The 26,015-nt window shown below is 42.3% G+C and overlaps 1 protein-coding gene across 1 annotated transcript; it reads left to right on the top strand.

Annotated features, from left to right (window-relative positions):
* The first annotated feature begins 7,498 nt into the window (after positions 1 to 7,498).
* On the top strand, positions 7,499 to 23,908 carry GUCA1A (guanylate cyclase activator 1A). The gene is made up of 4 exons (XM_063957283.1): positions 7,499 to 7,696; positions 15,989 to 16,138; positions 19,610 to 19,700; positions 22,530 to 23,908. The coding sequence occupies exons 1-4, from the start codon at positions 7,499 to 7,501 to the stop codon at positions 22,685 to 22,687; spliced, it is 597 nt and encodes a 198-aa protein (XP_063813353.1). The 3' UTR covers positions 22,688 to 23,908.
* Positions 23,909 to 26,015: the final 2,107 nt, after the last annotated feature.

The raw sequence follows: 26,015 nt of genomic DNA, 5'->3' as shown, positions 1-26,015 counted from the left end.
AGGTCGCTGGGTGGGAAGTGGCGGGCCGGCGGCGTTTGGATGCCATTTAGGGGGCGCGGCCAGGGCAATGCAGGCGTGCCCGGACCAGTGGGGAGGGGGCGGCCACGGCGGCTGCGTGATGTCACAGCCACTGCGACACAAGCAGCGATGAGTAGCTCCCTGCCAGCGCATAGGAGCTGCGCTGGTAGGGAGCTACTCTTCCAGTACAAAAGCGTTGCCACTGTGCAATGCTTTTGTACTTGAACGCTGGGTAGGCCCTGACATGCGGGGCGGGATAGCCCTGTGCTGGGTCGTCCCCCCCCCCGCATGTCAGGGAAGCTTATCGTAGATGTGCTAAATTTAGCACATCTACGATCAGGTCTGAATCTCCCCCTTAGTTAATACCTACATATTAAGGTGTTCCAGCATCCCTGCACCGCTACCCGCTTGCAGTATAAATTCATCGGCTGGTGAGCTGTATGAAACCCAGGTCCACTCTGACTTCACTCTATTACCAGTGTACATGTAGCAGTGAGTACAATTGTGCCTTTTATTTATTAATAAACTAACTGGGCTGTTCATAGTTTGAGACATACTGTATATAACTCTGCACCTCTGCAACTCTAATATCAACACCTGTCCTGCACACACATCATTTTAAACACTTTTAGCATTCCTTAGCTTATAATTAAGGAGGTGTGTGTGTGTGTGTGTGTGTGTGTGTGTGTGTGTGTGTGTGTGTGTGTGTGTGTGTGTGTGTGTGTGTGTGTGTGTGTGTGTGTGTGTGTGTGTGTGTCAGTCAATGCACTGGATCACAGGGTGCCACTCAGTAACCATGCTTGCCTACTTTTGAAAAAGCATTTCAGGGAGATTGTGAAAGTAACAACTAAAAGCGCAGGCGCATACTGCTACACCGGAGAGGCGTGATATGAAAATGACTTACATCCAAATGTAAATGAGGCCCAAACTTAGTAATATCTATTTGTTGAAGAAAAGACACTAATATTCTGCAGGATTTGACCATGTTTTGTGTTTTACAAGAGGTTCCATTTGCTGTAAGTGGCCACAAGAAACCTTATTTAAAATGCATGTAGCCATAGGGATCATTGTGCCTTATAACCAATGCAGGGAAATGGCACTGATGATCCCGTTTGAATGTATTTATCTCTAATTTCTTTTTCCCCCCAAGAATGTAACAGCTGCATAATGGGGATAAGGTGCAATCAGGGAGATTGCTGGACTATTCAGGGAGTAAGGGAGATTGCTGCTATTTCAGGGACTCTCCTGCAGAATGAGGGAGGGTAGGCAACACCGGTGTTAATTCCAAGTTGATCGCAGCAGGATTTTTGTTAGCAATTGGGCAAAACCATGTGCACTGCAGGGGAGGCAGATATAACATGTGCAGAGAGAGTTAGATTTGGGTGCGGTGTGTTCAATCTGCAATCTAATTTGCAGTGTAAAAATAAAGCAGCCAGTATTTACCCTGCACAGAAATAAATAACCCACCCAAATCTAACTCTTTAGCAAGCGATTTTTGCACTGCTGCGATCAGACAGTCGCCGCCTACAGGGGGAGGGTATTTTACCTGTGCAAGTGTGCAAACGCATGTGTAGCAGAGCTGTACAAATAGATTTTGTGCAGTCTCTGCGCAGCCCAGGACTTAGCCGCTGTGATCACATCAGCCTGTCCGGGACCGGAATTGATGTCAGGAACCCTCCCTGCAAACGTATGTACAAGGCTGCATTTTTCCAGAGACTCCCTGAAAATGGTCAGTTGACACCCACAAACGCCATCTTCCTGTCAATCTCCTTGCGATCGCCCGTACGCACGGATCCGTTGCACAAACCCATCACTGAGCGGCAATCCGCTTTGTACCCGCGAGATGCGCCTGCGCATTGCGGTGCATATGCATGCGCAGTTTGGACCTGATCGCCCGCTGTGCGAAAACAGCAGCGTCTAAATGACCCCCATTATTCCACACACCGCAATGCCCATTATTATTTATTTATTATTTATTATTTATTAACAGTTTCTTATATAGCGCAGCAAATTCCGTTGCGCTTTACAATTTGAAATAACAATAACAAACTGGGTGATAACAAACAGTCATAGAGGTAGGAAGGCCCTGCTCGCAAGCTTACAATCTATAGGAAAATAGGCATATGTACATAAGGAAAGGTGCTATCGAATGCATAGAATGAGAAGACATGTGAGGATATGTGTGGACTGTACAGAGTGGATGCAATTTGATAGGAAGGTTTATGAAAGTTATGTGGGCGGTTCTGGAATTTGATATGCTTGCCTAAAGAAGTGAGTTTTCAGGGAACGCTTGAAGGTTTGGAGACTAGAGAAGAGTCTTATTGTGCGTGGTAGAGCATTCCACAGAGTGGGTGCAGCCCGATGAAAGTCCTGCAGTCGTGAGTGGGAGCGAGTAATGAGTGTGGATGAGAGACGCAGGTCTTGTGAAGAGCGAAGAGGTCGGGTTGGGAGATATTTTGTGATAAGCGAAGTGATGTACATTAGTGTAGTTTGGTTAATGGCCTTGTGTGTGAGTAAAAGTATTTTATATTGAATGTGGTAGAGTACAGGTAACCAATGGAGGGACTGACAGAGTGGATCTGCAGACGATGAATGTCTAGCGAGGAAGATAAGCCTCGCCGCTGCATTCAGAATGGATTGTAGTGGTGAGAGTCTCGTTTTGGGAAGACCAGTTAAGAGACTATTGCAATAATCAATGAGGGAGATAATGAGAGTGTGGATTAGAGTTTTAGCAGTGTCTTGTGTAAGGTAAGGTCGTATTTTGGATATGTTTTTTAGATGCATGTAACATGATCTTGAGACAGATTGAATGTGGGGAACAAAGGACAGATCAGAGTCAAGGATGACACCTAGGCAGCGAGCTTGTGGGGTAGGGTAGATAGTCGAGTTTTCAACAGTGATAGAGATATCAGGTTGGTACCTGCTATTGGCTGGTGGAAATATAATTAACTCTGTCTTTGAAATATTCAGTTTGAGGCGGCGAGATGTCATCCAGGAGGAAATGGCAGAAAGGCATTCAGTGACACGGTCCAGTACAGACAGGGACAAGTCAGGGGAGGATAGGTAGATTTGAGTATCATCTGCGTACAGATGATACTGAAAACCAAAAGAGCTGATTAGTTTACCAAGAGATGAGGTATAGATAGAGAAAAGCAGAGGACCCAAGACTGAGCCTTGCGGTACTCCAACTGAAAGAGGTAGCGAAGAAGAGGTAGATTCAGAGAAGCGAACACTGAAGGAGCAATTAGATAGGTAGGATAGGAACCAAGAAAATGCTGTGTCTTTAAGACCTAGGGATTGTAGTGTCTGTATGAGAAGAGAGTGGTCTACAGTGTCAAATGCAGCAGATAGATCTAGAAGAATAAGTAGTGAGTAGTGGCCTTCAGACTTCGTAGTGACCAAATCATTAACCACTTTAGTCAGTGCTGTCTCTGTGGAATGTTGGGAACGGAAGCCTGACTGAAGTGGGTCCAACAAAGTGTATGAGTTAAGAAAGTGTATGAGTCGAGTGTAGGCAAGTCTCTCAAGTAGCTTAGAGAGACAAGGGAGCTGAGAGAAAGGGCGGTAGTTTGAGAGAGCATTAGGATCAGTATTTTGTTTTTTTTAAATGGGAGTAATTAAACATTATACCACACATTGTAATGTTCCTTATACATTATGCCACACACTGCAATGCCCATTACACATTATACCACATACATCGTAATGCCCGTGGCACATTATACCACACACCATAATGCCCATTACACAATATGCCACACACCATAAAGCCCATTATACAATATGCCACACACTGTAATGCCCCTGACACATTATGCCACACACCGTAATACCCGTGATACATTATGCCACACACCACAATGCCCCTGACACAATATACCACACACCACAATGACTGTGATATATTATGCCACACACCACAATGCCCATGACACATTATGCCACACACCCTGACATACTATAACCCACACCCCAATGCCTGTGACACAGTTTGCCACATACTGTAATGCCTGTGACAGATTATGCCACACACCACAATGCCCGTGATACATTATGCCATATACCACAATGCCCATGATACATTATATGACACACAGCAAGGCTTCTAAATACTTTTAAATTACCTGCTCGTTGCCAGGTGTTTCATGGTCTGGGTTCCATGCTCGTTGCCTGGGTTTTCATGGTCTGGGTTCCATGCTCATTGCCAGGGGTGTGTTGCCAGGGGTTTTCATGCTCTGGGTGTCATGCTCGCTGCTAGGGGTGTGTAATGCTCGTTGCCAGGGGTTTTCATGCTCTGGCTGTCATGTTCATTGCCAGGGGTTTCATGGTCTGAGTTCCATGCTAGTTGCTAGGGGTGCGTAATTGCCAGGGGTGTGTAATGCTCATTGCCATGGGTTTTCATACTCTAAGGGTCATGGTTCCACCATTGCTATGCACTTCTGACACTTCCCGGCTTCCTGTCAGACAGACGTTAGAGTTCAAGTATGACCTCTAGCATCTGTCTCCTCCAAGGTGGTGGCCATTTTGGGAGGGACTTTTAGCAGATTGACATGCGGACGGCTAATCCGCATGGGAATCTGAAGCGTAAACAGCAGCTGTGTCTCCGCAGCCCTGCACCTCCAAACCTCTGCAGAGGCTGTAGTTACGCCACTGGTGCCACTCAGGGACAGAGATAACATACAGGTTTTATTATTCAGCTACCTATAATTGTTTTATCTAGTTTGATAAAGTTAGGAAATCAGCCAGCTTTGCATTCCAAGATAGTCTCTCTATTATCCTAGAGCGAGGCTCAGTGCACCGTAGCAATAAGCTCCTAAGCCTCCTCTCCTGACATGATAAGTTGTCTGTACAGGGACATGCTATTGGCTGCAAGTGTTCCAGAAGCTGCGTGGTAGCGCTGTGTCAGTGTTGTGTGTGTGAGTGAAAAATTATGAAAATCTTGACCCTGATAGGCTATGGACTACTACAGTACTGCCAGTGTACAGATGGACTGCTCAATGGATGCTCATGCCAGTACAAACACCTTCTCGCCACTATCATAAGCAATCGCTGAAGGAGCTTTTGATTTGGGAAAATCATCACAGTCTCCACTACTTTAGGATGCATTGTCCCAGCATGACAATAATAAGAAATTGCATGTTAATTAATCTGTTAATGCTGTAAGTAGTGGCTAAATCAAATGTTAATAAAAATGCAGACCTTAATAAATAGTCACCATAAACTGTTACTACATTAAGTAATTTAATTTACTAATTATCAGACTTTAAACCTGGTAAATAGAAATTCTTATCACTGCTATTTACGGCAATTAGAAATTAACATTCCCCCAACATACTAAATAAATAAATAAAACTAAATATTACATTCAGGGACATGCAATGTGTAACAAAGTGAAATGGCTGCAAAAGCAATCATTTTACTTCTGCTTAGGGAGCCAGAGCTGTTCTGGCCTGTATGGTCTGCTAACCACACATGTGCAGCGGCCATTGCTGGGAAACCCTCTTCTGGTGTTTTCTGGAATCTGTAGCCCATAGGTTACAGCAGTCAATTGCCATCTGGAGATGTTAGGGCTAACACCCGGAATGCAAAAGATAAATCTGACAGCTTTGCAGCCCCAAAGAAACCTACTACTGTTGGAATTGGAGGGACTGCAGCAGATATCAAAGATATCTTCTGCAGTCCCTCCTTCCAGTGCCGTAACTAGGTGTGTGCGGAGGGGGCACAGCGCATAGTGCTGCAGGGTAGGGGGCGCTGTTGGCAGCACTTGTCAATGATCTGTTTTAATTACTTTCAGCTTCCCCCCTTTTTGAAGCCCAGCATCTCCTGACCGCCACTGTCTCCTACCCTGACCCCTTCTGTTGCTAATACCTATACAACATTCATGAACTCAACTTGAGATTTCTTTGTTATTCAGTCACTCTGTCCTTTATTACATTTCAAGATGCTGACATATCCAGGACTCAAACCCATTGCAGTCAGGCACTCTATTCATTGAGCTATATGCCCTTGTATAGAAAGGTAGATAATTCTAAGCTAGAGAATTCTAACTACTTGAAGGTTAACTTGTACTTTGTGAAAAAATAATCAGCATTGCAGCTGAGCAGATCTATGTAGTGTGTGGCTGCAAGAGATTAGATGTGTGGCTCCACACTACATAGATCTGCTCAATTGCAATGCTGATTATTAATTTTATAAAGTACCAGTAGCTTCATATAATGTTCATAGTTTTTATGCATTATCAAATAGCTCAATGAGCAGGGTTTCTGATTAGAATTTAACAGGTTATAGGCTGGAATCCTCAGTATATTGAAATCTGTTATTTAATAAAGGGTATTGTAACTGAATAACAACAAGATCTCAAGTTAAGTGCATGAATGTGGTATAAGGAGTATTTGTGTCCAAATACATTTTCTTGCAGTGTATATCTAAAATGTGGGAAGGGGCATCACAGCAAGGGCTTTCTCTGGGATCAATCTTGTCATGCCCCTTCCCCATGAGGCATGCACCTTATGTCCCTATTGGGAAAATGGGGGGTAGGAGGGGTGGGCGCCATTTCTCTTTCTGGTACAGGGCACCAAAAAGTCTAGTTACAGCTCTGCCTCCTTCATTCATATTTGCTGGTGTCCCCCCCAAAACAAACAAACAAACAAACAAACAAACAAACAAACAAACAGGTGTTTAATATTAGGGTCACTTTAAGCCCAAAAGTGCTGCATAGTAAATTTACCTCTATGGGGGGAATCCAAAAAGCTGTGAGGAAAAGTCTGTTTAATTGAATATCTCGGGGCGTGAAACACAGACTTTTCCCCACGCAGATAATTGGATTCCCCCTTAGAGTGGATTCTGGTTAACTAGGTTCTTGGTGAGATAGTTGATTCAAGCTTATATAACCTTTTTAATTTCATATAGGACCTATTCTTATTGCAGATAGCCAATAAGGCTAATTGTATTATAACAATTGCTAGGCAGAAAAATAAGCATTGCTAATTTTATTTGATGCTATTGTTGGAGCACTCATAGGTCATTAACAATGTCAGAGCCAGATCCCCGATTAAAAGATTACAGCTCTTTTCAGTGGCTGCTACACCTTCTCTAATCTCATTTAGCCTTAATCATTGCAGGCACTTCCTTGGAGGTTTTTTTTTGTTCTTTGTTTTTCTTATCCACTCTTGGAATCCCATCGGTGTAGACACGAGGGCTTCTCTAGAAGCTCTGTGATTGGCCAGCTGTTTAATTATCTGCTTCTTTAGGTGACCTTTGTCAATCTGGGAACGACTTTAGTCATAGACTTTCGAAGAGCACACACACTGGAACATTTGACCTCTGGGACCTTACTTGTAGAAATACGGATCAAGATAGTTTCTTTCTCCAAAAAGTTTCTCTTTAAAAAGAAGGCCTTTCAGGAAAAATATTGTGTGGAGCAGCTCTGTGTACACAATTACACATAATCCTTTAAGTGACTTTCACAGACAAAGAAAATATGGGGAACATGGATGGAAAGACTGTGGAGGAACTAAGCGCCACAGAAATCCACCGGTGGTATAAAAAGTTTATGACCGAGTGTCCATCCGGACAGCTGACCCAGCATGAATTCAAGCAGTTCTTTGGTCTCAAGAACCTTAGCCCAGCATCCAACGAATACATTGAACAAATGTTTGACACATTTGACTTTAATAAGGTAAGTTGTAAATACATTTTATTGGGTCTAGTAATGTATAATAAACTTATAATGATGATAATTTTTTGGCTGCGTGGTGCCATAAGTGACTGTACTTATATAAGAAATTCAGAAGTCTTATATAACAACAGATGATTCTTAATGTGCAAGATACAAAAGTTGCGTACATGCAGGATTTGTCCAGTGTTGACTTGCAAATTGTGAGTCAGGTATTAAAGGCTTTTAACTAGTAAACAATAATATGCTATTATATACATAGGAACATAAGGGACATAGGGGGTTATTCAGAGTTGTTCAGAAATAATTAAAAAAAGCACACTAATGGGCAAAACCATGTTGCACTGCAGGTGGGGCAGATGTAACATGTGCAGAGAGAGTTAGATATGGGTGGACTTGCTAACTTTTTTGGTTTGCTAACAAACATGTAATTAGCTCAGTTTGCATCTCTGGTAGCAAATTATAGGGAAAAGGACAGTTTAAAGCAAAGTAAATATTTTTTATCAGTAGAATGTATATAATGTTTTTAGAAGTAGTAAAAGTATGCACATATTAAAAACTGCACGTTAAGCTTTATTACTACATATTTGCCTTAACTAACATCTGAGTGCTAACATACTGCTTGGTCTGCAAAACTTGCATTAAATATTATTTGTGAGGTATAAATGTGCATACATGTGGTATTTATCAGATGTCACTCACATGCGCAGTAGTTACCATCACACTGCATTTACTGTCTGTCCTGACTAGATCTCAGGTGTCTAAAACAGCCTAAATGGCCATGAAAACAGCACTGTGTATATGTACATCTAAAAATAGTGCCACCTTAGACCTAATTATAAAATACTAAATATCAAAATATTTGCTTGGCACAAAAAGAGCAATTATTGAAATAAACATCTACACAAAAATCATAGATAATAAATCTGCCTACCTTAATATAAGTCTACTGGTTAACCATAACTTACTAAAATTGGCAGCAGAAGACTCAGATATGGTTGTTGCTATCATACTGTATACTTGTTGTGTGGCAGATGTACTTAACCTTGGAGAGAGATAAAGTGGATAGGTATAAATTGCCAACCAATCAGCTCCTAACCGTCATTTTTCAAACACAGCCTGTAACATGGCAGTTACAGTAGGAGCTGATTGGCTGGTGCTTTTTCTCTCTCTGCTTTATCACTCTCCAATACTTAAGGGGGGTACACACGGAGAGATCCGTGCTTAAAATCTAAGCAATCTTGCTTGATTGCTTAGATTTTAAGCACGGATCTGCCGTGTGTATGCCCTCCAGCGATAGCGATGCGCGGCCCCGCGCATCGCTATCGCCGATGCTAGATTGAGCCTGCATGCAGGCTCAATCTAGCGGGTCGCTCACTTCACCGTTGTGTGAAGTGAGCGGCCCCCCGTCGGCTTTCCCCCTCGCTCAGCACATCGCGCTGTGCTGAGCGGGGTGAGAGATGTGTGCTGAGCGGTCTGTGTTAAGATCGCTCAGCACACATCTCTCCCGTGAGTACCCCCCTTTAGTACATATCCCCCTTTGACAGACATGTTGTGAATAATGGAAACCTTTAAGCAACATTTTTAAACAGACATTACAGTCTTCAATGTTAGCTAGTTGCAAGAACAGCCATATCATTGACTTTAGGAAATGTTAAGCAGAATACATCTTTCAAATATAAGTAGTACTTCCATAACCATATATTTTTTTTAATCATGCAACACAAATTTTGGAATTTTTAATCCTAAAATTATAAAGTCTATAAATACAACAGATTACACAGCCCACACAGTTTTGGTGCCGAGGATTTTTGAGATGATTTATGTATATTTGGTGTGCTGATTTCAAATATAACATTCATTTTCTCCTATCAGCTTTAATTTTTGAGATATAAACATCGTCTGATTTGTGTTACCCTATTTCATATTAGGCCTATGATTCCTATAATAAAACACAAAACGTTTTGGTGCCGAGGATTTTTTAGCTGATTTTATGTATATTTGGTGTGCTGATTTCAAATATAACATTCATTTTCGCCTATCAGCTCTGATTTTTGAGAAATAAACACTGTCTGATTTTTGATACTCTATTTCATATTAGGCCTATGATTCACATAATAAAACACAAAACGTTAAAAAGCAGTGTAAAAATATTATCTAGAATATTTTAATGATATCAATAAAACATACTAATATTACAGTAACACTATAGTGACTCACATAACACTTTTTCTTCAAAATAATAAAATGAAACTATAAATGAAAAGAAAATTAGTTTAGGAAGCTTCTGTGGGACATTCTTGAATGGACTATGGGGGTAATTCAGATCTGGTCGCTGCTGTGCATTTTTTCACAGCGGGCGGTCAGATCCAAACTGCGCATGCGTCTGAGCCGCAATGCGCAGGCGCGTTGGACAGCTACAACAGGCATCAGTGGTCAGCGACGGGATGATGCGAAGGATCCATTCGCACGGGCGTTCGCAAGGTGATTGACCGGAAGAGGCCATTTGTGGGTGGTAACTGACCATTTTCAGGGAGTGTCCGGAAAAACGCGGGTGGGCACAAGCGTTTTCAGGGAGGGTGTCTGACGTCAGCTCCGGCCCTGATCAGCAGGATTTAATCGCACTGGAAGAGTAAGTCCTGGGCTGCGCAGAGACTGCATAAACTCATTTTGTGCAGCTCTGCTACTCATGCGATCGCACATTTGCACAGCTAAAATACACTTCCCCTGTAGGCGGCGTCTATCTGATCACAGGGCAGCAAAAAACACAGCCCAGTGATCAGATCTGAATTAGGCCCTTTGTTTGGACAGTCTCTTTGCAAGTTCCAGCTGTAATCTGCCATCATATGTATAGCCCATCTTCCCTGGTAGCGATCTTCCATTGTTTTAATGTCCTGGTGAAATCTTTCACCTTGCTCTTTGCTCATATCACCCAAATTTTCTGAGAAGTGTCCAAGTGGCTGTGTAAGTAATTAACTTTTATGCTCATATTGCATCCAAGGTCTCTGAAATTAATGAGCATGTTGTTTACTAGCTCAGCATAGTTTTGAGCTTTGTGGTTGCCCAGAAAATTTCTGATAACCAGGACAAATGATGTCCTGCTCAGACTGAAGGTCGCCTAGATGGGGATGTGCCTCGACCTGGGCATGCCAGGCACCAAACAAAAAAACTTTTTTTGTTGGGCAGTGTTATAAATCTAAATTATTCTGCAAGAAGCCTCCTGGAGAGACATATTAATGTGTGCTTAAGTGTGACATAGTTTTCATCCTACCAAGGTAATACAGTATTATATTTCACCATATGTTAAGAGAAGAATGTACCTTAAATAAAAAAAAATTGTTATTTTATTTTCCATTGTCATCTTTGAAAAAGTATGATGTACATGTGGGGTTTGTGATTTCCTATCCCTTGCACAAAGTCACAGCACTACTCTGGTAACCACCCAAACTACTGGGTTGGGTTCAATTCACCAGTGGATGGAATACCAGCAGTCAGTATACATAACTCCCCCCCCCTCCCGCCATCCCCTACCCACCCTCCCCGCCACCTAAACCTAACCACCCCCCTCATCCTCCCCGGAGCCTAACCCTAACCCTCCCCGTTGGTGCCTAAACCTATTCCCCCTACGCAGCCTAAACCTGACCCATCCCCCTCTGCAGCCTAACCCTAATCCCCCCTCCCGCAGTCTAATAGTGTCGGGATTCCGGCGTTGGTATTCTGACTGCTGGGATCCCGACAGCTGGGATCCTGACCAGATCCCATATTATTATGGCGTTCCATGCTAATGCTGTGCACGCTCTTTACATAAGAGAAAGAGAACTGGCGAAACGTAGTATGTTGCAGTAATTAGTTGCTTTGCTCCACATCAGATTTTAATCTAATCTTGCAACAACAATAATCGTTGAATTTAAAAATAACTATACTTGGATTTTAGGAAAAGCAATATAAAGTCAGGAAAATGAGTTCATAATTAAATAAATGTTGTAGAAATTAGAAATAGGAGCTATACTCATAGTTTATTATTAGGCCAAATGATCACAAGGCGATATTGCGGTAAATGTAATAGCGGTTAAGTTGCAGGCAGTTGTGAGATTTCAGCAATTTCAATGCTACTGTAAACTGAAAGCAATAGTTTACAACACTAAACTAGGTGGATTTTTCCTTTTAAGATTTAGCAACTTTGAATCTAGCGGTCACTGTAACTCAACAGCATCTCACGGCTGCCTGCAATTGCATTGGCCCCATTGTCCCAGCAGTACAGCAAGGATAGAACCTGAAGCTTGGTACACACAGCCCCATGGGTACTGCCAAGCCAGTAAACGCTCCGGTCCGACAGAGTGAATATCGGATTCATATACACCTGTACACACTGAGCAATTTCTTGCTCAGCGATCGTGATCTATAGGGGTCTATTCATAAAGTAGTAATAAGAGTGGAGAAGTAAGACAGTGGAGAAGTTGCCCATGGCAACCAATCAGTTGCTACATATAATTTTATATAATGCACTTGATAAATTTTATTTCAATGCTGATTGGTTGCCATGGGCAACTGCTGCACTGGCTCACTTCTCCACTCTTTTCACTGCTTCATGAATATAACCCAATGTGTGTAGCACATGCTATTTCGTTCCCTCAATCTGAGTGTTACAGGCAGGGGCGCCAACAGTGGTGTCCAGGTAATCCGAGGGGGCAAGGCCAATGCACGGAGGTGTGGTTAGATAATAAATATCTTCAATCATTTTGGGGCACATATGGGAAAGTGATTCCCAGGTAATTAAAAAATGTGCTACCACTAAAAAATTTACTTATTTATCTGTATAACAAACACAATAAAGCTGGGTACACACTGTGCGATACGCTCCATGAGCGATATTGCACCGTGTGCTCCCTTACCTCCCGGGCCACCCGTCATTGTGCATGCACACTGAGAGATACCACAAACGATATCGCTTGGTGACGTCCCGGCGCGGCTGGCCGATACGTGCAGTTTGGCCAACATAGCCAAAGTTGACCTGCATGTACGGCCGACAGAGGAGGTCGCTAATGACCCCCGGAAACGTGCATTGGCCGCCATTTGTGGCATACACACTGTGCAATATTTTTGTCAATATCACTCAGAAGGGGGCAAATTAGTTGGTCGCAGATTTTGCGATCGCAGCAAAATCTGCGACCATACTACTCACATGCTGGGGGTCGCCCAGCATAGGGCAAGGTTGCCCAGCACGTGTGGCTTTGCCCCACAATTGCAATAACACTGAATAGAGGTAGACCTCTACCTATGCAGCCATGCTGTGTATGCAGGCGGCCCGGCGACATGTTTCCACTTGCAGGAGACGCAGGCAACTTTATCGCGTCACTCCAAAAACGGCCATGACATGCCTGCGTTTCCTGCTCTCCTTTTCCCTAACACTGTGTTGCCACCCCCGGAAGCCTGTTGCCTTTCAATCACCATGTGATCACATCCTTCCGGGATGCGATCGCATGGTGAAGGGTCTGCGCGTGCACAGTCCCTCTGAATGCGGCCGCTTTGTTTTAATGCAGCGTCTGTATTCAGGTCTAAATAAGTACAAATTTCTGCACCATCATCTATGACAGTGGTTTTCACGCTATCAACTCAGAATTACGACCCTACTTGGATCTCATACTTTTCAAATCCACCTATGCAGCTCTGTATCATGTAATATACAGTATCGGAATGTATGAGAATTCATATATGAGAAATCACTATCTAAAAGAAGTTTTTCTATAAAAAAGTATGCTGATTTAGACTGATTACCTACTGGTGGCATAAGAAACACCAGTGATACCAGCACATATTGGGAGAGATGTACTAAGCCTGAAAAGTGATAAATTTCACAGTGATAAACTGCCAGCCAATCAGCTCCTAACTACCATGTCACTGGCTGTGTTTGAAAAATGACAGTTAGGAGCCAATTGGCTGGTACTTCATCACTGTGATATTTATCACTTTTCAAGGCTTAGTACATCTGGCCCATTAAGAGGTTACTGAGAGATTGTACTTTCAGTCAAGGGGGTTAATACAGGACACCCCTTTCACACTAGTGTATTCACTTGCAGTACACACAAGTGAATGGATAAATTGAGTTGAAAAAACATCAGCACAGAGAAAATGCTCCAGACCTCAAAAGTAAATGCTAACAGGTATAGGAGTCTTTGGAATCAAATTGTCATATTCTCGTACCTGTCTTCAGGCTTTTACTAACATGACAACATGAGTAAAGCATGAACAATAATTTGGTGGTCATGATTAAAGGGCTTAAGAAGTTAATCAGCTTTCCCTTTTCCTGGACAGGAATGAATAGATACAATTTCTGGGAGTATTTTATGGATAGACGTGATGTTTTATTTTTAATTTTCCAACCAAATTTGGAGTCTTGTGAAATGTTGTAATGGTCAATGGTAATTTCTAGTGCAATTATGGAATGTCTGCGTAGTAACGAAGCAATGGTTCTCTCTGACAGACAGTCTTTTATTATCTCAGACATCAGCAGGATAATCAAAGAATCACGGAGTATTTTTTTCACAAAATGACATAAGAAATTAAGAGTTTTTTTTAGTCCTGATAGAGCTAACAACGTTCTTTGTTATATAGATCCTCAGCCTCCACCAACAAGTCATGCCACAGAGAACTGACATCCCTGATAACTCTTGTTATGACTTCCCAAGACACTCCCAGTTTTCTCCTATGTAGCACAGATCCCACCAATCCAAAGCGGGGCGGCCGCAGAGTCCCAGCAGGAGTTGACTCACCCACCATCATTTATCCTGATATATAAGAGGCATGTGCCCTGCTGCATAGTAATAAAAGGTGTTTTTATGCAAGAAATACCCATGGGGGACATGGATATTGATTGTGTGGGCACACCCACCATGACACAATAAGGCAGCCAGTGTGTGGCCACAACACCCCATTCCAATTCATAAACTCCCAATGTTGAAAGCAATGTACATAATATCAAAGATTATCCTTCAACATGATCAATAGGGAAGATTTGAGGATAGGATGGAGAAAATGACTTTCAAAGCCTATGTGACATGAGAGATAGAATTATACATGACAATGTACAATAGGCATTTTCAGCAACCCACATGAAAAGATACATGGTATCATCGGCACAAACAACATAGAGGATGTATCTTTAAACGTTCCCTGAGCTTCCAACATCGCATTCATAAGATATTCTACTCAATAAATTCATATTTTAATGAAACAGTTTTATTACAGTACATTGTATTGTATTGAAGAGCAATGCCTACTGGATTTGCAGAATGACAGATTACAGTATAGATATGGGTAAAACAGCAGCCACGGCTCCCTGTCTTCTACCTACTGATACATGTATCATGTCATCTGGGCGGGAGAAACAAAGTTATTCCTGCTCAGTGTAAGGCAGGAGCATTTCAACTTGCTCAAATCTGCCAAACTTAATATCATATTTTTATTTAAGATTGTTATTTATTTATTTATTTTTTATTATTACTATTATTATTATTATTATTATTATTATTATTATTATTATTATTATTTGTTATTTATTTATTTATTTATTTATTTATTTATTTTGTGGGGGAAGGGGGGTGATAGAAAGGAAGCTTCAGTTATGGAAGAAAAAATCTTATTTTACTGAAACTATTTAAGGTTGCTATAAATTTTGTTACATACTTTTAACATAACGTCACCATGAGTTCTAGGAGGAAATACACAGTTAAGGCCTTGAAGTGATATAACAGCTAGGATACATAACATACTGGCAATAAAGGTGTACACAAATATTGTTCCCTAGGTAAAATGTTGTGAGTGACAAGTGGCATTGGGTGTGCTGTCAGCACAGATTAATAAAAGAAAAAGAAAGTATGTAAAATAAGAAAAGAAAAAAACACTTGAGGTTGCATTACCTGACCAATATTTTAAATTCACCTCTTTAATATGGCTATGAAGAGGTACTGTGAGACAGAGGACCAATCAGAAGTCACAATCTCTGCGATTGCAGCATCTGATCACATTCTCTCTACCATAACTTCATACAGCCCTGGTTTTAGGCACATAGTCCTGGTTAAAACAGCTATGCTAGTAGTAGCACCATGGTAAAGTATATTTAGGTGTAAAGCATATAGATATTTCTGCAATTTATTTTCTCTGATTTATTTTATGTGTTGCAAAACACAGATGATTGATGCAGTTACATTTTTCTTTCTCTCCATGAACAAATATTCATGCACCAGCCTCATGATGAAGTGAAATGTCCATATAATCATGAACATGTCTGTTTTTCAGGATGGTTATATGGATTTTATGGAATATGTGGCAGCCCTGAGCTTAGTCCTGAAGGGCAAAGTGGAGCAGAAGCTGAGGTGGTACTTTAAACTCTATGATGTTGATGGAAATGGATGTATTGACAGAGGTGAACTTCTCAATATAATCAAGGTGAGGAATTTTGATAAATGTTATCTGTATTGTCCTCCTTTATTAGCAGTGTAACTGTCACTGTAGTAGCACATGTGACTGCCATGTGGTCCAATGATGTGTGGGCTATCTGCTGTGGAAGCCACCATTGTGCTCTACCGTAGTTCAATGTTTCCCAAACTGGTTGCCGTATCACCCTGAAGAGCGTCCGGGTACCTGCAGGGGTGCCATGGGTTGGGGGTCCAGGACCAAATTAAATTATTTATGGTCAATGTGATAGGTAAAACCAGTGATAGTGACTGACAAGCATAAAATGTGTGGACAAGCAGAAGCATTACCCTGTCTGCCACTACATAACTGAACCTAAGGATGACAGATAAGTACAATATACTTAATATACTGTCATTTTTCTGAATTTCTTGATAAGAAACTGACCTAAGGTGTGATTTAAAAAAAATGCTGATGCTATAGGGTGCCGTGATTCAAGGAAACCACACTGCCATAGTTAATGTTCAGACTTTTCTCACAGAACATTGTAAAACCATTGCTATATAACACACTGCATCTTGGGGGTTATTCAGCCCACTAATGGGCAAAACCATTTGCACTGTAAGGGGACGGGGGGCAGTTGTAACATGTGCAGACAGATTTAGATTTGGGTGGGTTATATTGTTTCTGTGCAGGGTAAACACTGGCTGTTTTATTTTTACACTGTAGTTTAGATTTCAGTTTCAACACACCCCACCCAAATCTAACTCTCTCTGCACATGTTATATATGCCCCACCTGCAGTGCACATGGTTTTGCCCATTAGTGTGCTTTTTTGGTTTACTAACAAACCTGAATAAGGTCCCAAGTCACTGGTGTATCTTTAATGGGTGCAGTGTGTGCAGTGCACACAGGCCCCTGAGTTCAGGGGGGGGGGTCCCACGCTGCACCCATTATTGTAATACTCACCCCTCCGTAGTCAGGCATCAATGTCACCGGCGCTGTTAAAACCCTGTGAAAATGGCGGCATTCTGCACTTGCGCAGTAGAGAAATCACTGGGAAAATGGCTGCCGTGGCATTTTCGCGGAGATCTGCGCATTCGCAGTACAGCACTCCCAGTGGAGAGGAGGGGGTCAGAACGGAGGAGGCTAAACACAGCCCTCCTCCTCTCTTACAGCGCCCCTGCCCCAAGTACTAGACTTGGCCAAGTTCTCAACTGAGGAAATTATTACAAGCAGTTCCAAGTAAATGTCATTCACATGAAGCTGAACATTTTTAAGGTTACAGTATCTCTGTTTCATTTTTCACACATTTTGTATCAATTTGCAGATTATTTGTTAGCTACAGTATAGTGCTGTAAACCACATTGCTGTGGCGTCAGCTAATGTCCTACAAGACTCTATTTCTGGCAAATTAGTAGCACTGTAGTTACCACTCATTCACAGTTTCATAGGTCACACACCCTTATTTGTGGGAGACGTTTGGCAGCAACATACAGTAGCTCAATGTGGAAATAATGTGAGTCATCAATCAATTAACAAAAGTGATATCATTCTCAGGGTTTACATTTATTGTACCAGATAACTATATAAACATTTAACCATGTATCATAAGGTTTATTCACTTTTTAATTAACACCTGCAGCTTCCTTTTGGGTGTCAAGTTCAACACAAGAGTACAATATGTGTTTACACCTACTGATCGGGGGCAGTCACCATGTGACAATCATAATGTCAACACCAGAATGACAGACTGACAATTATGATATCGACATTTATGAAATGTTGACATGGAACATGTTGACATCTGCAGAATGTTGACATGTTTACAGTGTTGACATTTGATATTGTCACAGGTGAAATGCCTGCGGGCAGGGTTAGGGTTATGCAGTGGGGCAAAGGTTAGGGTTACAGTCTGGGTTAGGAATAAAATAAGGATTAGGGATTGGGATTAGCGTTCTGGAAATCCATATCACATGACGCTGTCAGAACCAGAAGACACTGCTGCACTGTAATAGGCCCTACACACTGGCCGATTTGTTTGAAAGATATGAACAATCTCGTACATAAATGAACGAGAACTCGTTCATATCTTTCAGTGTGGACGCTCCAGCGATGAACGATGCGCGGCCTCGCGCTCGTTCATCGCTGGTCCCCCGTCGGCTGTGCATGCAGGCCAATATGGACGACCTCGTCCATATTTGCCTGCACTTCAATGGAGCCGCGTGACGGGGGGAGTGAAGAAACTTCACTTCCCCCGTCACTGCCCCCCCCCACCGCCGGGTCGCCCGTCGGCCGTATCGCCCGTCGGGCACCTCGGTGGCGGATCGGCATGTCTGTAGGGCCCATTAGAGTTTAACAGAGGGAAGCAATTGCCACAGTACCGGGACCCATCACAAGAGTGGTGTGGGGGGGGGGGGGGGGGGTGTCACCCGCCGACGGCTCCTGCTCAGTGACATTACGTGCAGCAACCCGGCTTCTGTCACCCTGTAGAAGCCAGCACAGCACGCATGCCAGTTTCCGGGAACAGGCCGCATCTCCTGAAGTGACGAAAACAGGGGTCGGAATGCTTAGCCCCCCCCCCACCCCTCCAATAAAGGCCTATCCTACCTTATGAAGCCACGTCCCTTTTGCGTTTGCGCCCGCACCGTGTGTTATTTGGGTGAAATAATGCCGGGACCCACTGTTTTGTTGACATTCACAGCATGTCAGTGTGCTGAATGTTGACATTAAGAACATGTTGACATTCTCATGTTGACATTACGTATGTCAACAAAACATACGGAACCCATACTGATCCTGTTATTGTAGATATAAGAGAAAGATAAAATGGGGAGAGATAAAGTATCAACCAACCAGCTCCTAACTCATACCTCCCAACAATTGAAATACTGGATTCGGGACTCCTGCGGCATGGTCTCGGGGAAAGAGGACATGCGTAGGCTTAGCGGGAATACCGCTATCGCAAGCCACGCCTCCCATATTTGTCATTGTGGGGGCATGGGCAGCGCTCTGTGAGTTGCTGGCCATGCCCCAGCTTCTCTGCCTCCAGTGAAAAGACGCTGTGCGCATGCGCACAGCGTCTATTCACCACTACAGAGCAGCAACTTAATTAGTGACAGGTGCCTCTCAACTGCCCCACACACACATATACACACCACGGGACACTGTGGACCTCGGGTGGGATAACAGGGCAGTACCACGGCAATCGGTACAGTTGGGAGGTATGCTACCTGTCATATTGCAAATCCAGCCTACTGTATAACATGGCAGTTAGGAGCTGATTGGCTGGTACTTTATCTCTGTTCACTTTATCTCTCTCCAAGGCTTAGTACATATACCTTATGCAGAATCTGTATGTGTTATATTCATAACTGGTAATAAATCACTGGTTTGTGCCACTGTTCCCTCTTTATAATCCACCTCTTCTATATAATCCACGTTAGGGAGTGCATTATGCTGTATAGACATTCACTAACTAACGCTATGTTGTCTTTCTATCCAGGCAATTAGGGCTATTAACAGATGTAATGATGAGATGACGGCAGAGGAATTCACAGATATGGTTTTTCACAAAATTGACATCAATGGGGATGGTGAGTAAATTTCCACCTTTTTCATGTCGTGCACTTAAATAAAGTATTTTTGTTATTGTTATTTACAGTATTTGTGGCAGTAGTGGGAAACAGGTTACATATGACATTAATAATGCTGTATAAAGGTGAAACATGAAACACAATAACAAAATACAGAAGTAATACCATGCAAAGCGGGCACAACATGCCGAATGATAGTTCCTGAGACCGCTTGATATCTGGTAACAAACGGGGCGTGATTCAGACCTGATCGCTGCTGTGCGGGCGATCAGGTCATAACTGCGCATGCATATACACCGCAATGCGCCCATGCATCAGATAGCAACAACGGGCATCGCCGGTCAGCAACAGAATGGTGAAAAAATCCTGATCGCACGGGCGTTCGCAAGGTGATTGACAGGAAGAGGCCATTTGTGGGTGGTAACTGACCGTTTTCTGGGAGTGTCCGGAAAAACGCAGGCGTGCCCAAGCATTTTCATGGAGGGTGTCTGACATCAGCTCCAATCCCGATCAGCCTGATGTGATCGCACTGTAGGAGTAAGTTTTGGGTTGCACAGAGACTGCACAAAGTGGATTTTGGATCGCACACTTGCATGGCGAATTAACACTCCCCCTGGGGGCGGAAATTATCTAAACGCAGGACAGCGAAATTAACAGCCCCACGATCAGGTCTGAATCACCCCCTTGGTACCATGTATACAGGATTAACTTGGGTGGGCTGCTTTAGTATGCAATAAACATTTCCATCCCTTGCACCTGCCAAATAAATCCACTAGAGGTCTCAATGCTACTATTAAGGACAAAGGGGTCTATTTATTATTTATCAGGGTTTTTTGCTGATAAATAACAATTTTATTAACATTGTTTAACTCCAACTTACCAGAGCTTCCTAACAGTGGGCCCGATTCAGACCTGATCGCTGTGCTGCAAATTTGCAGAGGTCTGCAATCAGATAGTCGCCACCCAGGGAGAGTGAAAACCCGCCCTGTGCAAGTGTGCAAATGCATGTGTACGCTGTGTGAAAATTCCGCCAGAAATCCGTTTGCACCTCACTCACCATCTAATGATTTTTCCAGTCTGTGCCGTCTGTGCGTAGCCCAAGACCTACTTCTACAGTGCGATACAAACAGGGTGATCGGGGCTGGATCTGACGTCACACACCCGTCCTGAAAACACTTGGGAACTCCTGCGTTTTTCCTGACACTCCCTGAAAATGTCCAGTTACCACCCCCAAACGTCCTCTTCTTGTCAATCACCTTAAGAACGCCTTGCAATTGAAATTTTCGCACCATTCTGTCGCGATATGCCTGCACATTGTGGTGCCTATGTATGCACAGTCTTTCGATAATTGCCCATTGTGCGAATTCGCAAAACAATTATCAGGTCTGAATCGGGCCAAATAATTGCTTATGCTTCTGCAAAGTGAATGTCCCAGCCAAGCACATACTCATTTTCTTCGATGTGGCTCTAGCCTTTATTTTCTGCTATATTCCATAGTAAATACTGCTGGATTTTTGTATACAAAAAGCATAGCTTACATAATAAGGAAATTACTTGAACGGTATTTCTGCATTTCTATTCCAGTCCTTACACAAGAGTTGTTGTTGTTGTTGTTGTAGTAGTAGTAGTAGTGTGTTGTTGGAGAGTGCCCTCTCAAGGAATAGTAAGGAACAACAAAGTGCTACAATGTATAGAATATTGTAATTACATACAATGGGCGACATGTACCAACCTTGCACGGTACATCCCACCACTTATCACGCCGATACTAATTGCATATGTACTAACATATGCAATTAGTATCGCAAAGAGTTAGAGCTGCACTTTGTGATTGCCGTCTGTCCCTGCACTTCTGGGTTTATGACCTAGGAGTCCATCTGCACATGCACAAAAAGGACGTGGTGCCTTCGGGGGATACTGGGAGAGATCCGATTGGATCCCTCTGACAGCACTGATGCACAAAGAAGCCCATAGGCTTCTATAGGGTGATGCTAGCTTTTGCTGGCGTTATCCTTCACACCGAAGCCCATTGAGTTAGATCAGAGTATCAGACATGTTGGTATACTAAGGTATAAAATCACCACTGACCTGCAGACTGCAATTATAGGCCCCAGCAAACAGGAAGATATCCAGCAGCTTTTCCTTTGTGTACTTTGTCTAATATAACTACCTGCATGCATGGCTGTCCACTGTGAGCCTCATACCACTATAACTACCTACATGCTTGGCTACCCATGATGAGCCTCATACCAATATAACTGCCTACATACATGGCTGCCCATGATGAGCCTCATACCACTATAACTACCCACATGCATGGCTGCCAATGATGAGCCTCACACCAATATAACTACCTACATGCATGGCTGCCCATGATGAGCCTCACACCAATATAACTACATACCTACATGCATGGCTGCCCATGATGAGCCTCATACCAATATAACTACCTACATACATGGCTGCCCATGATGAGCCTCATACCAATATAACTACCTACATGCATGGCTGCCCATGATGAGCCTCATACCAATATAAATACCTACATACATGGCTGCCCATGATGAGCCTCATACCACTATAACTACCTACATGCATGGCTGACAATGATGAGCCTCACACCAATATAACTACCTACATGCATGGCTGCCCATGATGCGCCTCACCCCAATATAACTACCTACATGCAATACTGCCCATGATGAGCCTCACACCAATATAACTACCTGCATGCATTGCTGCTCATGATGAGCCTCACACCAATATAACTACCTACATGCATGGCTGCCTACTGTGAGTCTCACACTATTTGTGTGTCCTTTATCCTAGGTGAATTATCACTGGAAGAGTTTATGGAAGGTGTGCAGAAAGATGAGCTACTCCTGGAGGTGTTGACTCGCAGTTTGGACTTGAAACACATTGTCTATATGATTCAGAATGATGGTAAAAGGATGGACATATCGGAACGGCCTGAAAAGAAATCTTGACTTAAGGTTCCCTTCCCTGAGTTAGGAGAACTTATGTTTTCATCCCTGGAACTTGCCTGTCACATGCTCTGGATTCAAGCGGCACTGCTAAGGGGCATGGCACTTCGAACATTGGGCAAACATCACAAAACATATTAGAACCCTAGATTTACCTAGAGGGTTTATAAATTGCCTAAGAAAATGGGCTCATTATGGATCCCATTTGGCACCAGTGCAATACACAGCAAATTGTATAGTATTTTGTAGTTTTGGTATGACACCTAAGGTGTCTTTAATGATGCAATTACTGTGAAACAACATAACTCCACTCACACCACCTACCATTTATGTTTGCCTGGCACATGATTATTTCTATTTTTAAAAGAGCTACCTGATTTGTAGCAAAACAGCAAATCCTCGCCACTTATATGGTTTGTGGGCTTTAACTGAAGGCCTGGTATTGATGTGTGTACTCAGATCTGGTAACAGCGCTAAGGTGCATGGCACACAACGTATGTTATTTACCTTGTGGGTATTGATAATATGTATAGATAACATCAGTTTTATGAGGTGTAGGACTATGATGTGACTAATCTAAAGTAACCTTTGAAGTTAAATATCCCTGTCCCTCTTTCTCGATCTGTGCTTCTCTCTGTACACTCTGTGGTCATTTATAAAGCTGTAGCTGTAGCATTTATAAAATGTAGATGAACAGTGCAGCAGCTACTTCTTCCCCACTTGTTACATCATGTTCTCCTCCTGAGGAACTGCTTCCTGTATGCATGGGTTCATAGCATCAAATAGCAGGGGGTAAGGCATAATTGTTTTGATAAAAGGAGCTGGAGGAATATTGTGTTCCTTACTGAATCTGGGCTAGGCACAATAATGTTCTTAATTTTCACCAAAATATGAGATTTTGCATTGCACAAAATTATATTTTTTTATGAATGTTAAGGGGTAGAGAGTGAACATTTTACCAGTCCATCAGGTAGCATCACATTCTCCTTATCCCCACGAAAACAAAACGGTTGGGGTTTGTTTGGTTTTTTTGCACATCCTTGGTTTATACTACATGAAATGTTATATTTTTGTCCCCATCCAGGTGCATTTTATATACAAATTAGCATTCGCAGGCATTGTACTAATGTAATGCAAAGAGTAAAATTCATCATTCTTACACATGAAGAAAAGACAACACCAATGTCTCCAAGTTACTTTCATGATGTATTTTATATATATAACTCATAGATGAGACTGAAAGGTGTGGTGAATTACAAATTATCTTACAGCTGCATGGATCTTCTTCATGAATGCAGAGAATTCATGTCCAACTAAGTACGTTCAACTGTCCAACTAAGTACGTTCAACTGTCCAACTAAGTACGTTCAACTGTCCAACTATGCACGTCCAACTGTCCAACTATGTACATCCAACTGTCCAACTATGTACGACCAACTATGTACGTCCAACTGTCCAACTATGTACGTTCAACTGTCCAACTAAGTACGTTCAACTGTCCAACTATGTACGTCCAACTGTCCAACTATGTACGACCAACTATGTACGTCCAACTGTCCAACTATGTACGTCCAACTGTCCAACCATGTACGTCTAACTGTCCAACTATGTACGTTCAACTGTCCAACTATGTACGTCCAACTGTCCAACTATGTACGTCCAACTGTCCAACTATATACGTCCAACTATCCAACTATGTTTGTCAATTAGGCACATTTCTTCTGCAGATTTTTGCAGTTTTGTGATTGACCTTTTCTGTCTACATTTTGTATATTACTGACTGTTGTTGTCTACTATCTGTCTGAAATAAAAACTATACTAGTGATATCTCGTTCAAGGAGAAATGAAAAACAATAAACCTACCTCTAACCATCAATTTACTCTTTATTAAGTTAAATAAAAAGGGTTAGAAGAAAATATCACGAAGACATTTGAGTGTCTGTATCTGTCTGTCTTCCCTGTTTATATTCCATATTTTTATTTTGTTTTATGTTTAAATAAATGCAAAGCACAGTGTCAGTTTTCCAGCTACTTGGACAATTGGTGAATAACTGAGATCCAAAAAACACAGGATCAGCCCCGCTCACTGGGAATATTCTGCAGACTCTTTGGTCAGTAGAAAATATAGAGATGGGGTAGCTGAGACATTGGTCAATGGCCCTAAGCTTAAATGAATAAATGGTGGCTGAAGGATTCTGCCGGTTTGAATAAGGGCGGGAGATCTCCTTAGACAATGGTTGCACTTTTGTTCATATTCCAAGGGGAAAAATTGTTACTGGAATTGTGTCTAGTCATTTTTCTGCTTGAGGTAGTCTTATCTCAGTACACACGGCACAAATTGTATACAGGCTTGTTTCAGAACATAAAGTGATACTAATTGCATTCCCTTTTCCATACTCACAAATAAATGCAGATGTCCACCTGTATTCAGAGTCTATCTATCTATCTGGCCGCACTGCTCCCATCCTTCCGCCTGTAACAGTAACGGTCAGCGGTGTCAGCGCACATTTGCAGTATCCCTGTCCTTGGTGCAAGATATCAGCCTGAAGTACATGCTCCCCTCTATATTGCCCGCAATTCCAGATATGTGCCCATGACATGCCCATACACACTTATCAGGTATGCAAACACCTAATTACACCCACTCAGTCACAAGTGGAGATGTAACCGAGACCCATACAATTACAAATCACATGTAATTGCTGTTAGTTGTGTAGGCAGGCTCTAACACATGCACAGTTTGCTAAAAAATCACAAGATCCGTGTGCAGACGGATTTGTATATAAAGGAACTCTGACAAAGGCTCTATATGTACTCTATATAAATGTTAAAGACAAATATTTTATCATAATCTTAGCTGCTATCAACAGTATTCAGATACTGTACATGTTTTCTTTTTTGTATTCTTTATCTGGAAATATGTGCACGAGTGGCTTGCTATGTTATCTCATCCAAGCACTGTGATCACCGTAACCCACAAGTCATGCAATTTCACAGGTTTATAATAACTTGTTCCAATTCTATACACAGGAACTTGAACTGAGGGTCATTCCGTCAGCTTCAAATATTTCTCAATGTTTTGAAGTGACTATTATCATCATTATACAATGTAAAGTGTTTTCATCTTGTATCACACCTTATATGAGACAATCTATCATGTCATTTAAGAGCCTGAACATTTCACAGTAGTTTTCATTGGGAAACATTTTCAATTGCGATTTTTCCTAGCATACTGTAGCTCCTCAGCACTGGTTATGTAGATGCCAGATGAAATCGGAAATCATTCTGATGTTGGCAAGTACCCTGCAACATTTTTGTAAATGATTAATAT

This window comes from Pseudophryne corroboree, chromosome 2, assembly GCF_028390025.1.
Source record: "Pseudophryne corroboree isolate aPseCor3 chromosome 2, aPseCor3.hap2, whole genome shotgun sequence".
Classification (NCBI taxonomy): domain Eukaryota; kingdom Metazoa; phylum Chordata; class Amphibia; order Anura; family Myobatrachidae; genus Pseudophryne; species Pseudophryne corroboree.
This window is presented reverse-complemented; position numbering and strand designations above follow the sequence as displayed.